The sequence below is a fragment of the Microtus pennsylvanicus genome, chromosome 5, assembly GCF_037038515.1.
Source record: "Microtus pennsylvanicus isolate mMicPen1 chromosome 5, mMicPen1.hap1, whole genome shotgun sequence".
NCBI classification, from domain to species: Eukaryota; Metazoa; Chordata; class Mammalia; order Rodentia; family Cricetidae; genus Microtus; species Microtus pennsylvanicus.
In genome coordinates, this window is record NC_134583.1 from 24,828,714 (window position 1) to 24,843,266 (window position 14,553).

At 41.3% G+C, this 14,553-nt stretch overlaps 1 protein-coding gene across 9 annotated transcripts in view; it reads left to right on the plus strand.

Annotated features, from left to right (window-relative positions):
• The window catches only part of C5H8orf34 (chromosome 5 C8orf34 homolog), a 374,916-nt gene that overhangs the window by 224,387 nt on the left and 135,976 nt on the right, over positions 1-14,553 (plus strand). For 7 of the 9 annotated variants that reach the window (XM_075971372.1, XM_075971379.1, XM_075971380.1 and 4 more), the window contains one exon: positions 10,862-10,997. In XM_075971372.1, the coding sequence (XP_075827487.1) occupies positions 10,862-10,997 (136 nt within the window). The remainder of the gene's footprint in view (positions 1-10,861; positions 10,998-14,553) is intronic. The other 2 variants (XM_075971373.1, XM_075971377.1) reach the window with 1 other exon arrangement.

Here is a 14,553-nt window from a genome sequence, read left to right on the forward strand (position 1 = left end):
TTCTTCTCTCTTCCAAGCCTACATACATTTCTTCAACACTATGACCCATTTAGAAGTCTTTTTCATTTGACTCTGTTTTTATTGCATATCTGTAATTATTTTTTTGACCAGGAGCACTTTTTTCTTTTTCATTTTTAAATGCTAAGCACTCCTGCCTGTTGGCTCTGCCCTGTTCAACATGGCAGAAACATGTTCACTGCTTCTAAGAGTGCCCCAGCTTCATAGTTGCAATAGGTCTATGTCACAACTAAGCAATTTATAACACATTGTTTACAGACCCCATTTAAGTGCTCAGCCTCCTGAAAGAGCCACAACTGTTCATGCAACTAGTACGAACCAGGAAGCCCTCCCCTAAAGAAGCTGAGCAGCCTTTGCTGGCAATACTGAGTCAGGAAGACCTCTTTTAAAGGAGCTGAGGTGCCCCTGCTTGCTACCATCAGAGCCCATCCTAATAAAAAAATGAGGCTACCAAGAAGCTGCACCGCACTCTCTTCTTTTTTGTCTAGAATTTCTCATCAAGCTCTCTCAGGTTTTATGTGGATGTAGTTGCCCACATTGTGGCACCACTTGTAGGCAGAGACTGTTCTTTTATTTCCCAACTGCTCAGACCTGAAAATTAACACAGAAACTATATTAATTACAACACTGATTGCCCAATAGCTTGGGCATATTTCTGGCTAACTATTATATCTTAAGTTAACCCTCTTCTATTATTTTATATTTTACCAGGAGGCTTAATGTTTGTTACCTCTTGCTTTTTGGGCAGCTACATAGAGTCATCTTCCTTCTGCAGCTACACAGTATCTCTTTGATTCTGCCTACTTTCTCTCTATACTCTGTTCTAATTTCCCATTTGGCCTTATTCTGCCCTGCCATAGTCCAAAAGTGGCTTCTTTATTAATCAATGGTAATTAAACATATTTACAGAATACAGAGGGGAATCCCACATCAATCAAAGACACAGTGGAGAGTACAGCTGAATCCTGACCATGTTAAGATTCAACAGGCCTGGGAAAACCCAAGATCTGATCTAAATCTAGGGTTTTTGGTTTATTGGCATTGAGATGGGCAGACATTTTTGGTGAATACCTGGGAAAAACGCACCAAAGATACTGGCACTGGAAAAGGGCAGAAGCCTTAGTATGACAAGAAGTCCTCCTGCTGGAGATGGGGAGTGCAGTCGCAAAGGTGGGAAAGTGTCCCCAAAGCAGGGCAGCTAGGCTAACCTCTCAAATATTTTATTTCCCAACAAATTAGATATTAGAGAGATAGGTGGGACTGAGGGAAAGGCAAAGATGTGTCATCCTTCTCAGGCGAAAAGTCATTAAGCATGCTGACCACAGCAGAGCTCTGAAAGTAGAGCTTCCAGGCTGAGAAGGCAAGACGAAAGGAGACCTCCTCTTAAAGTCTTTACAAGAAGGTAGAGAGGAAGTAGGTCTTGCATTGCAGGGAATCAGGCTTCATTATTAAGCAAACTGTGAGATGGACCACACATAACTTGTACGGCATGGCAGCAGTCACAAAGACACTGGATACGCAAGTGAGATTGGTTCTGTGTGACCACAGCCAAGCTGCCTTAGATCCTGGAACACAGAGGTTTGTAGTCTGTTTCCAGCAATGCTTTCAACCTTCCCTGTGAGAGAAGTGCTTTTAACTAACAGAGGTAAGCAGCTCACCAAAGGCCAACGTTCCATAAATCTCCCCACCTTGTAAAGTTTCATGCAAAGGAATTTAAATCTTTTAATCTCTCTCATGTGGTAAAATTTTTCTTAACCTACAGCACCCCTCACCCACTTTTCCTGCCTGGGACAACTGATCTCTTCTTCTTCTATCCCACTTCCCTTCATTTCACTGGCACCAGCTCTTTAAGAATTAGCCAATTGTGAAAGACTGTGCTGTCAGCCCCCAAGCAAGGGGGAAAACCCACAGTTGCCACCAGTGCTAGAGAGAAACTTAGTGAGCTTCCTGCCCAGATGTGCTCATTAGCCTAGTTTACCCTTCTTGCAAAATGAAATTTCCTTTTCCGGTTACTTTCACTTTGTTTGCAAGGTTTTTTTTGCACATGGATGCATCCAGCACCTGCTTAGGAACAGGTTTGGGTGTTCCTGAATATTTAGCTTTATATAGTTGGCTTTGAATTAGTAGCAAATACAAAAACATGGAAGCTGGAAGTTATCAGCCACACCCTGACTATTTGGCATGACTGCTGCAGAGGTGGTGTTTGGTTGACTGGATGGGTAAATCAGACGCTGTGGTCTAGGTTCTAGCCATAGAAGTGAACTATTCTTTGGATCTTTGTGTCACCCGTCCCTCACAATTTTGCATTCCTTAAATCCTTTCATATAATTTGTTTCCAACTAAGAACAAAAGACAGGAAATAAAGGGGACATGGGAAAGGACAAGAACCTTTCCCACTTTGCCTTTTTTGCTGGTTGAGAGTCAAGAACTACAACATAATGGGAAAGATCAATGTCATTTGCAGAGACAATATTCCCTTTCTCTTAGAGTTATCTCAAAAAGAGCCTTCAGTCAGGATGTATACTGCCTTTGAATTTAACCATATCAATACTCTTTTCATCCCTAAAATGGATCAATGTTTCTTATAAAACCACCTTGTAATTTAATTTACCAAAGGAAATTCTTTAGGATATATAAGCTTGTATTTTCTAAACATCTTCAAACTTGCTTCACTTTTAAATTTTAATGTTCAAACATATTTTTAATTTATTTTTTGATAATTCTCTGTAAATATAGTCAATCTCAATTCATGTTTTCTGGCATCTCCCCGATCTCATACATTTTTTTTTAATTTATTTATTTATTAAAGATTTCTGTCTCTTCCCCGCCACCGCCTCCCATTTCCCTCCCCCTCCCCCAATTAAGTCTCCCCCCAGCCCTAAAAGCAATCAGGGTTCCCTGTCCTGTGGGAAGTCCAAGGAACCCCCACCTCCATCCAGGTCTAGTAAGTTGAGCATCCAAATTGCCTAGGCTCCCACAAAGCCAGTGCGTGCATTAGGATCAGAAACCCATTGCCATTGTTCTTGAGTTCTCAGTAGTCCTCATTGTCCGCTATGTTCAGAGAGTCCGGTTTTATCCCAGGCTTTTCCAGACCCAGGCCAGCTGGCCTTGGTGAGTTCCCGATAGAACATCCCCATTGTCTCAGTGTGTGGGTGCACCCCTCGTGGTCCTGAGTTCCATGCTCGTGCTCTCTCTCCTTCTGCTCCTGATTTGGACCTTGAGATTTCAGTCCTGTGCTCCAATTGGGGTCTCTGTCTCTGTCTCCTTTCATCGCTTGCTTGCTGAAGGTTAATATTCAGGAGGATGCCTATATGTTTTTCTTTGGGTTCTCCTTATTTAGCTTCTCTAGGATCACTAATTATAAGCTCAATGTCCTTAGTTTATGGCTAGAAACCAAATATGAGTGAGTACATCCCATGTTCCTCTTTTTGGGTCTGGCTTACCTCACTCAGGATAGTGTTTTCTATTTCCATCCATTAATATGCAAAATTCATGAAGTCCTTGTTTTTTATTGCTGAGTAGTACTCTAATATGTATAAGTTCCATACTTTCTTCATCCATTCTTCCATTGAAGGGCATCTAGGTTGTTTCCAGGTTCTGGCTATCACAAACAATGCTGCTATGAACATTGTAGAGCATATACTTTTGTTGTATGATAAGGCCTCTCTTGGGTATATTCCCAAGAGTGGTATTGCTGGGTCCAGGGGTAAGTTGATCCCGAATTTCCTGAGAAACCGCCATACTGCCTTCCAAAGTGGTTGCACAAGTTTGCATTCCCACCAGCAATGGATGAGTGTACCCCTTTCTCCACAACCTCTCCAACAAAGGCTATCATTGGTATTTTTGATTTTAGCCATTCTGACAGGTGTAAGATGGTATCTTAAAGTTGTCTTGATTTGCATTTCCCTGATCGCTAAGGAAGTTGAGCATGACCTTAAGTGTCTTTTGGCCATTTGAAGTTCTTCTGTTGAGAATTCTCTGTTCAGCTCAATGCCCCAATTTATAATTGGGTTGATTAGCCTTTTACGGTCTAGTTTCTTGAGTTCTTTATATATTTTGGAGATCAGACCTTTGTCAGTTGCGGGGTTGGTGAAGATCTTCTCCCAGTTGGTGGGTTGCCTTTGTGTTTTAGTGACAGTGTCCTTTGCTTTACAGAAGCTTCTCAGTCTCAGGAGGTCCCATTTATTCAATGAGGTCCTTAATGTCTGTGCTGCTGGGGTTATACGTAAGAAGTGGTCTCCTGTGCCCATGTGTTGTAGAGTACTTCCCACTTTCTCTTCTATCAGGTTCACTGTGTTCAAACTGATATTGAGGTCTTTAATCCATTTGGACTTGAGTTTTGTGCATGGTGATAGATATGGATCTATTTTCATTCTTCTACAGGTTGAGATCCAGTTTTGCCAGCACAATTTGTTGAAGATGCTCTCTTTTTTCCATTGTATACTTTTAGCTCCTTTATCGAAAATCAGGTGTTCATAGGTTTGTGGGTTAATGTCAGGGTCTTCTATTCGATTCCATTGGTCGACTTCTCTGTTTTTATGCCAATACCAAGCTGTTTTCAATACTGTAGCTCTGTAGTAGAGTTTGAAGTCAGGGATGGTAATGCCTCCAGACGATCCTTTGTTGTATAAGATTGTTTTGGCTATCCTGGGTTTTTTGTTTTTCCATATAAAGTTGATTATTGTCTTCTCCAGATCTGTGAAGAATTTTGATGGGGATTGCATTGAATCTATAGATTACTTTTGGTAGAATTGCCATTTTTACTATGTTGATCCTCCCAATCCAGGAGCAAGGAAGATCTTTCCATTTTCTGGTGTCCTCTTCAATTTCTTTCTTCAAAGACTTAAAGTTCTTGTCAAATAGATCTTTCACATCCTTGGTCAGAGTTACCCCAAGATATTTTATGCTATTTGTGGCTATCGTGAAAGGTGATGCTTCTCTAATTTCCCTCTCTGTTTCCTTATCCTTAGTGTATAGGAAGGCCACTGATTTTTTGGAGTTGATCTTGTATCCTGCCACATTACTAAAGGTGTTTATCAGCTGTAGGAGTTCTTTGGTAGAGTTTTTGGGGTCGCTTATGTATACTATCATATCATCTGCAAATAACGAGAGCTTAACTTCTTCTTTTCCGATACGAATCCCCTTGATCCCTTTATGTTGTCTTATTGCTATTGCTAGAACTTCAAGCACTATATTGAAGAGGTATGGAGAGAGTGGACAGCCTTGTCGTGTTCCTGATTTTAGTGGGATGGCTTTGAGTTTTTCTCCATTTAATTTAATGTTAGCTGACGGCTTGCTGTAAATAGCTTTTATTATATTTAGGTATGACCCTTGTATCCCTAATCCCTCCAAGACTTTTATCATAAAGGGGTGTTGAATTTTGTCAAATGCTTTTTCAGCATCTAATGAAATGATCATATCGTTTTTTTCTTTCAGTTTATTTATATGGTGGATTACATTGATAGATTTGCGTATGTTGAACCAGCCCTGCATCTCTGGGATGAAGCCTACTTGATCATAATGGATAATTTTCTAATGTGTTCTTGGATTCGGTTTGCCAGTATTTTATTGAGAATTTTTGCATCGATATTCATGAGTGAGATCGGCCTGTAATTTTCTTTCTTGGTTGGGTCTTTGTGTGGTTTTGGTATCAGGGTAACTGTAGCTTCATAAAAGGAATTTGGCAATGACTCTTCTGTTTCTATATTGTGAAATACATTAAGGAGTATAGGTATTAGCTCTTCTTGGAAGTTCTGGTAGAATTCTGCATTGAAACCATCTGGTCCTGGGCTTTTTTTGGAAGGTAGATTTTTGATAAAGGTTTCTAGCTCTTCGCGACTAACAGGTCTATTTAGATCTTTCACCTGGTCTTGGTTTAGCTTTGGTATGTGGTACTTATCTAAAAAAATGTCCATTTCTTTTGCATTTTCTAGTTTTGTGGCATACAGGCTTTTGTAGTAAGATCTAATGAGTCTCTGAATTTCCTCTGTGTCTGTGGTTATGTCCCCCTTTTCATTTCTGATCTTATTTATTTGCGTGTTCTCTCTCTGTCGTTTAATTAGTTTGGATAGGGGTTTGTCGATCTTGTTGATTTTCTCCAAGAACCAACTTTTTGTTTCATTGTTTCTTTGGACTGTTTTCTGCGTTTCTATTTTGTTGATTTCCACCCTCAGTTTGATTATTTCCAGTCTTCTACTCCTCCTGGGCGCATCTGCTTCTTTTTTTTCTAAAGCTTTCAGGTGTGCTGTTAAGTCTCCGATGTATGCTTTCTCTGTTTTCTTTAAGTGGGCACTTAGTGCTATGAACTTTCCTCTTAGCACTGATTTCATAGTGTCCCATAGGTTTGAGTATGTTGTCCCTTTATTTTCATTAAATTCAAGGAAGACTTAAATTTCTTTCTTGATTTCTTCCTTGACCCAGGTGTGGTTCAGTAGTTGACTGTTCAGTTTCCATGAGTTTGTCGGCTTTCTGGAGGTAGGATTGTTGTTGAATTCTAACTTTAATCCGTGGTGATCTCATAAGACACAGGTGGACACTGATATTTTTTTGTATCTGTGGAGGTTTCCTTTGTTTCCGAGTATGTGGTCAATTTTCGAGAAGGTTCCATGGGCTGCAGAGAAGAAGGTATATTCTTTCCTATTTGGGTGGAATGTTCTATAGATGTCTGTTAAGTCCATTTGCTTCATTACCTCCAGTAGTTCTCTTACTTCTCTATTAGGTTTCTGTCTGATTGACCTGTCCGTTGCTGAGAGAGGTGTATTGAAGTCTCCTACTACTAGTGTGTGTGGTTTGATGTCTGCCTTGAGTTTTAGTAATATTTCTTTTACATACGTGGGTGCTTTTATATTAGGGGCATAAATATTCAGGATTGAGACTTCATCCTGACAAATTGTTCCTGTTATGAGTATAAAGTGTCCATCTCGATCTCTTCGGATTGATTTTAGTTTGAAGTCAGTTTTGTTAGAAATTAATATGGCCACACCTGCTTTTTTCTTAGGACCATTTGCTTGAAAGATCTTTTCCCAGCCCTTTACTCTGATTAGATGCCTGTCTTTGTGGTTGAGATGTGTTTCTTGCAAACAGCAGAATGTTGGATCCTGTTTTCGTATCCAATCTCTTAGCCTGTGCCTTTTTATAGGTGAATTGAGACCATTAATATTAAGTGATATTAATGACCAGTGGTTGTTTACGCCAGATATTCTTATTGTTTTTGGAAGTAGAATTTGTGTGTCTCCCTTCTTTGAGTTGTGCTAGTGAAGGGTCGCTAGATGCCTGAGTTATTGTAAGCAGTGTTGGCAATGTTGGATTCCTTGGGTTGCGATTTTCCTTCTATTACTTTCTGTAGGGCTGGATTCGTGGCTACGTATTGTTTAAATTTGTTTTTATCCTGGAATGTCTTGATTTCTCCATTTATAGTGAACGAAAGCTTGGCTGGGTATAGTAGTCTGGGCTTGCATCCATGGTCTCTTAGCTTCTGCAGTACTTCTATCCAGGACCTTCTTGCTTTCATTGTTTCCATAGAGAAATCAGGTGTAAGTCTGATCGGTTTACCTTTATAAGTTACTTGGCCTTTTTCCTTTGCAGCTCTTAGTATTCTTTCTTTAACCTGTATATTTTGTGTTTTGATTATTATATGGCGAGGGGATGTTTTCCTTTGATCCAGTCTGTTTGGTGTTCTATATGCTTCTTGAATATTCAAAGGAATATCTTTCTTTATGTTGGGAAAGTTTTCTTCCATAATTTTGTTCAAAATATTTTCTGGGCCTTTGAGCTGTGACTCTTCTCCTTCTTCTATTCCTATTATTCTTAGATTTGGTCTTTTTATTGTGTCCCATATTTCCTGAATGTTTTGTGATGAGAATTTGTTGGCTTTGCAGTTTTCTTTGATCAGAGCGTTTATTTTCTCTATGTTGTCCTCAGAATCTGAGATTCTTTCTTCTATTTCTTGTATTCTATTGATTATGCTTGTTTCTGTAGGCTCTGCTCGTTGACCTAGATTTTCCATATCCAGCTGGTCCTCAGTTTGTGTTTTCTTCCTTGCTTCTATTTCAGTTTTCAATTCTTGAACTGTTTCCATTACCTGTTTGATCGTTCTTTCTTGGTTTCCCAGGGTATTATGTACGTATTTACTCATTTCTTCAAATTTTTGGTTATACTTCTCATCCATTTCTATAAGGGCATTTTTCACATGTTGTTTAAGGGACTCTACAGCTTTCATAAAGTCAATTTTTTCCACTTCTTCTGTGTTATGGTGTTGGAGACCTTCTGTTGTAAGATCGTTGGGTTCTGGTGTTTTCATGTTGTTTTTCAGATTATTGGGTGAATTCTTTCCTTGGCGCCTGCCCATCTCCTCCTATCGATGCTATCTAAGGGGTCTTTTAAAACTGGTTCAGGTTCCCCTGCTGGCCAGGGGCTCCTCTTACAAAATGCCCTTGCTCTGTTTCCTGGTTCCTGCCGGGGGCCAAGATCCCTCTCAGAAAGGTCTTCAGGAATAGGACCCGGCTCCTCCTTTGCCAGGGACCTCCCCAACCGAAGGCCTACCTCTTTGGTTTAATTGTAGTGGGGCGATCTGTTCTTGGTGTTGCGCGCGGTCCCTGCAGCCTGCTTCTGCTGCTGGGACGGTTCCCGCCGCCAGCCGCCTGTGTCCTCTGCTGCCGCTCTGGTCCCAGTGGGTCCTTGCCGGCTGCGCTGTGCGTCCTCCGGGTGTTCCGGCCGCGTTTCGCCGCCCGGTGTTCCGGCCGCGTTCCGCCGCCCGGTGTTCCGGCCGCGTTCCGCCGCCCGGTGTTCCGGCCGCGTTGCGTTCCGCCGCCCGGTGTTCCGGCCGCGTTGCGTTCCGCCGCCCAGTGTTCCTCTCATACATTTTTTAAAAATTTTATTTCAATAAACCACTGAGTTTAATTAGTGCTTCCTCTATGTCAATGTGTCCACAAATGTGGGGCCATTCCCCTAAAGAAAACTGACTTCCTCCCCTAGAGGCCATCAACTCTGAATGGCTACTCAGGTAGTGTGTGTGCCTCCTGCAAGCACTCTGGCATGCTGACTGAATTCCTCTTGTGAAGGCACATGCACACAAGTACAGGAAAGCAGGTAGCTGTAGCCACTGTGGCTGCATGAGTGCAGTGATCCTGGCATGCCCAGAAGACATTTCGTCTCAGTATCCCGACCTCTGGTTCTTACACTCTTTCTGCCCCCTCTTCAGAGCTCTTCTAGAACCTTCTGGAGAGACTGTATGAAACAGTTGCCATTCTTATGACTGCACACTCCACAGGTACTTACTGTCTACACTTGGGCCAGTTGTAAATATTGTCCATTGTTCACTGTCCAAAGAAATTCTGCAAGGGAACAGAGGATAGAGGAGCTGTACTAACCCAAAAGTACAGCATTACATACTGACAAGGCTGCTTGATACTATGTCCATTTTAAACTTGTCTTACATTTTAAAACCAGTTGTAAAATATGGCCTTTCAACAATATAACTTCAAAAGCCACAGACTCATTCACGCTGCTATCAAGGCACTAGAGAATGTTTGCTGTAGGTGAGGATGGAGTAAAAACACTGAACTAGACCACTCCATGGGTAGAAAGAAAAATTTTTTGGTGATCAGATTGCCAAGGCTCTCTCTCAGCTGTGGGAGGAGGGAAGAAGCAAAATGGCAAAAAAAAAAAAAAAAAAAAAAAAGCAAGCAGATTTTGTAGGACAGTCTGCAGGGTGGGTATCTTTGGGCTGATACAGATTGTTCAAATTGATAAGGAACAGACAATTTTATGCCCTTATGAAGATAAATGACCTTGGGGCTAGATTAAAGGAGGGCTAAGGTGGGTTTCTTTATAAGATCTACTTTCCTGGTAAACAGAAACACCTGTCAGGAGACTCCCCAGCGTGCTGAATTTAGGCTTCTATTTACCTGATCAGAGCTCTTCTGTTAAAGACATTGTCAGCAGTACAGCCATTTTGGGGGTTGGCTTTGGACAGAATATTTGTCCAGCTCACTGCTGCCTACACTTAAACCTAAAGTGTTCATCTCTACTTAATAAACCCAATGCAGCTTCATACTGACTGACCCTGATTCTTTGGTATAGGTAAAATCTGGCTTTCCCTGAGTGGATAAGGTAATTGATCTGTCCTGTCCCTTTAAGAGACAAGTCCTGCCTACTTCATCCTGTGTGTCCTGTGCCCCCCCCCAAGTCTTCAGAGGCAGCTTCCTTCCTGCTTGCAGCTCAAATCTCAAATCTCTTTCCTTTTCTGTCTCTTCCCCAAAAGAGGCAGCTTCTGCCTCTCTCTGTTCTCCCCACTTCTCCCCCAGTCTCTTTCTCTCTGCTTGTCTCCCCTTCTCCCTTTCTTCTCCGTAACCCACTAAATAAATATCCAACCTCACTCTGCATGTCTCTGTCTCTCACCCACCATGTGGCTCTCTACCCCAGAGTCTTTGGAGCCCTGTGTCGTGGCCTTGTGGCATGTCTGTCTGTCTCTCCTCGTGGGACTGGTTGCCCCATCAAGGTCTCTCACCCACCACATGGCTTCCTTCCTGAAACTCATGGCCCACGCTGCCCACTGCAGTCACTTGGGGAACTATGCTGACCATGTCTGGAAATGGCTGCTCATTTTTATTTAATCCATTACAGATCAGACTGCAGGTGGAGGTGTTAGGCTGTGTAGCTGCTGTTGACACAACTATACCTAGAAAAAATGGAAAATATAACTGTATATGAGTTGTTTTATTTCATAGAAAATACAAAATAGTGGTTTACTTTACAAATTACGGGTAGGTACTGTTAAACATGTTTTTTTCTCTGTTTAATTCAACTGGATTTAACTCCTCCTCTTATTGTTGTGTTTTTGCAGAAGATCTGGACGACTTAAGAATGGAGGGCGTTACTACCCTGGTTCTTTCTGGGAGCAAATTTAACCAAGGTCGTCCTATGCACCCTGCTGAGCCACAGGCCAAAGTCACTCTGAACATCTGTTCAAGGTGTGCCAGGTAAAACATACAGTTGGTGTATGGTATATAGAGTTATCGTCTAGAATTTGATGCAGAGAGCACATTTGATGCAGAGAGCACATTTTATGCTAAGAGCACATTTTCCTTCTAATTGCTTTTGTTCTGACGCTGGCAAAGGAGTTAGTTTTACAGTTTGTCTTTGTGCTCAAGGCCAGTCTGACCAATGATGAATCAAAGAACTTAGATGGTTGTTCCTTCACAGCTTGGACGGTGTGGTGTTTTCCAGCCTCTGTAGTACATTTCCTGTCTGCTCTTCATTTTCCTTTCGAGAGAAGAGTCAAGGGGCTTGAACACCCAGGGCCACCTTGAGTTGTCTGCTTAAAAAAGTGTTTGTTCAGGTATAGCTCAAGTTCTGGTATGATTGGCCTTTGAGCCTGGCCCTCACCCTGTTCACCTCCTGGTAAGAATTTAATCAGTTTGAGGCTTCAGGGTTTTGGCAGCTGGAAGCAGTCTTTGCTTACACTCCATGTGGCCCAAGAAGCAGCTTGGTTACTGCCAAGTCAGCTCTGGGCTAGAAGCAACTCGCCAAATAACACCAACCAATACATTCTTTTGTAGGAACTAAATCTCATTTGTGAAGGGCTTTTAAGTCTGTTTAAATGATAAAACAAGCCTCCTAACCCTTATGTAAATGGCGCAGATTAGCAAGGACAATGTAGTAGCTGGCCAATTTTATCTCCCTTCTTTCTGTCTAGCTGCTCTATTGTGCTGCTTGAGAGAGGATTAGTGGCTGGGAAATGAGGAGAGGGTAAGGATAGGAAAACCAAATCGGATTTTTGTAGATTTTCCTCTTTGACTTTACTCCTTTGAAATTTTTATTTTAATTATCACTGGCTTAGGAAGAAAACATGAAGGAAACCTCTCAGAAAATCAAGGGAAGTTGATTAAGGATATTAGGAGAAACTCTGAAGTGCAAGGGCACTGGCTATATATTTTTATTAGGACTGTGAAGAAAACTGCTAATTTTGTTTACCGCTTTTATTTTTCAACATAGGGATTCTCTGTGTAGTCTTGGTTGTCTGGGAACTCACTCTGAACAGCAGGCTGGCCTCAGGATCACCTGTCATTACAGGCCTTCTTATGGCAGAGAGTTCTTTGGCTTTTTGTCTTCAGCTTTATGTTATGTTTGTAAAAATACAATTTGACTGGATTGGGTTGATGCTTGGTGTTTCATAACATTTATAGTTGTGTTGGATCAAGAAGTGTGTTCTCCTCAGAAAAGAATGCCTGTCAAAATATCTTGCTAAACTATTCAAGACTGAGTTGAGAAAAGATCAAGCATGTGCTTGGAGCTCTTCATCATTCCACTTTCAAAATGAGAGAGTTGGATTGCAGTCACAAACAACCTGTGCTTAAAGTGAATCCATAACTGAATTTCCTCAGGAACTACTCAATCAAGTAATAGTTGGGTTATTGGTCTGTCTGTAACAGAATGTAGATGGACGTACTTACAAAGCAGAGGCAATACAAAAGTTTTAATAGAGAACATACGCTGGCTGTTTGAGTGACAGGAACACAGAGGGCACATTCTCAGAAAGGACTGCATCCTGAGAAGAAATGGACGGCCTATTAGAATAGTTAAGAACTTACTCAGTTTTACCTCTGGAGTCACTTGTGCGAGGTACTTTTTGGGAGATCAATAAGCAGACATTTGGGAGATCAATAAGCAGACAACACACTGCTTATTCTTCCATAGTAAATTTGTCCCTTCAGGGCTCAGCTTCATGAGAAAGAGGGGTTAGGACCTAATTGTTTGAAATAAGGCTTTGAAAGAGGAAGAGGAGGACAGGTATTCTGGGAGGAAGACACCTGTCTTGCCTCGGGTGAGAATAATCTGAGGATGGGGTGTACTAGGACCCCAGACATTCAGTGACCTCCAAAACCACCCAGGGCGATGTCACAGGATGAATTCCACAGACAAGGTAGGTTGGTTGTGGTTCAGAAAATGAGTTTATTATAGCTGAAGATATAAGAGAAATGGGGCAGACAGAACTCGTGCATAATGGCAACAGTGGGTTCCAAAAGGGGACTTTCACTGTTAGAAATAAATACGGACCAGCAAAGAAAAAGAATTCAATAAGGACAAACTTTATTTCTGCTCACAAGCATATACTATTCAGCAAAGCAGAAGAGCAAGTAAGCAAAGACAGGAAGTTCAGGTGGTTTTATTCTAAAGCTGGCGGTGTCTGTGTTGCTCCTCACCTCACAGTCTTTTGTGATTGGCTATTTTTTAAAAGACTCCGCACAAATGAAATGAAGGAAAACTAAGACACTTCAGTTCTAAGATTGTAGCAAGGACTTTGTGAAAATAAAAGTTTTACAAGGTTGGAGAGATAAAAAGATTTAAATTCCTTGTTATAATAAACCTTTTTCTTTTACAGAAAAGACAACTATTTTAGTTTTTTTTTCTATACTCCCAAAGGATCTATCTAGGGGTTAATAAGGCTTTACCAGGTTGCGGCATGCAAGGATAGCCTGGACAGTCCAGTTGTCCCACCTAGAATATCTTCATGATCCTTTCTCTACTATGGTGTCCATACTGGACTGGAGGTTTGGGAACACCTTCCAGGACCCCGGAAGTGTCTAGTCACATATAGCTTCCAAGCTGCTGTGGTCCTTTATGTCTATGTAAAAGAAGAATAAAGATTGAAAACAAGAAATCAGAACTCAAAGCAGTTCCCCTAAACAGTCTTAGGATTTCTGTTCTTTGACCAGGACAGAATTACTCATAGAAACAGGGACATTTTTAATGTCAAGCCAACACAACTCTGGCTGTCAAGGATGAGAGCAGACTGGCGTCTTTCTGTGGTTCCCACCCTACACTTCCCGACCAGCTTCTTTCTTCCGTTCCCAGAAGCAGCACAAACCACTGGGTCAGGCTCCAAGCAGCCAGGGTCCTATTGCTGAAGACTGAGATATTTCTGTTTTCTCGTGTGACTCAGTAGTTACATTTTAGCATTCAAACTATCCCTTATAGAATCTTAAAGTAGTATTAGTCACTGAACAAAGGCATCATTTTAGGTGCAAACTCCTATTTTAATGAACTTTCAAAGTGTTCTTTTTTTTTTTCAGGTAAAACTTCATGGCATCCAGAGAGGCATGCTTTTCTACCCTCTTACCTCCTCCCCCTTTCTTTTTTTTAAATTTTAATGAAAATAGATTTTCCCCCTCACATAAAATATCCTGATTACAGTTTCCCCTCCCTCTAATTCTCCCAGTCCCTCCACACCTCCTTTCCCACCTGGATCCACTCTCTTTCTGTCTTTCTTTAGAAAACAAACTTAAGGGATAATAATAAAACTAAAAATCATTAAGAGCAAAGAAAAAGAAAAACAGATCAGAACTGGAAAAAACAAAGGAACAGAAGGAAAAGAACCCAAAAGAAAGTTTAAGAATATGAGACCCACATTTTCAAACACTCAGGAATCCCATAAAAGTCGCTAAACAGAAAGCCATAGTTCACACAGAAAGAACCTGGTGAAGGCCTGTGCATGTCCTGTACCTGCTGCCTTAGTTTCTGTGAGTTCATATGAGC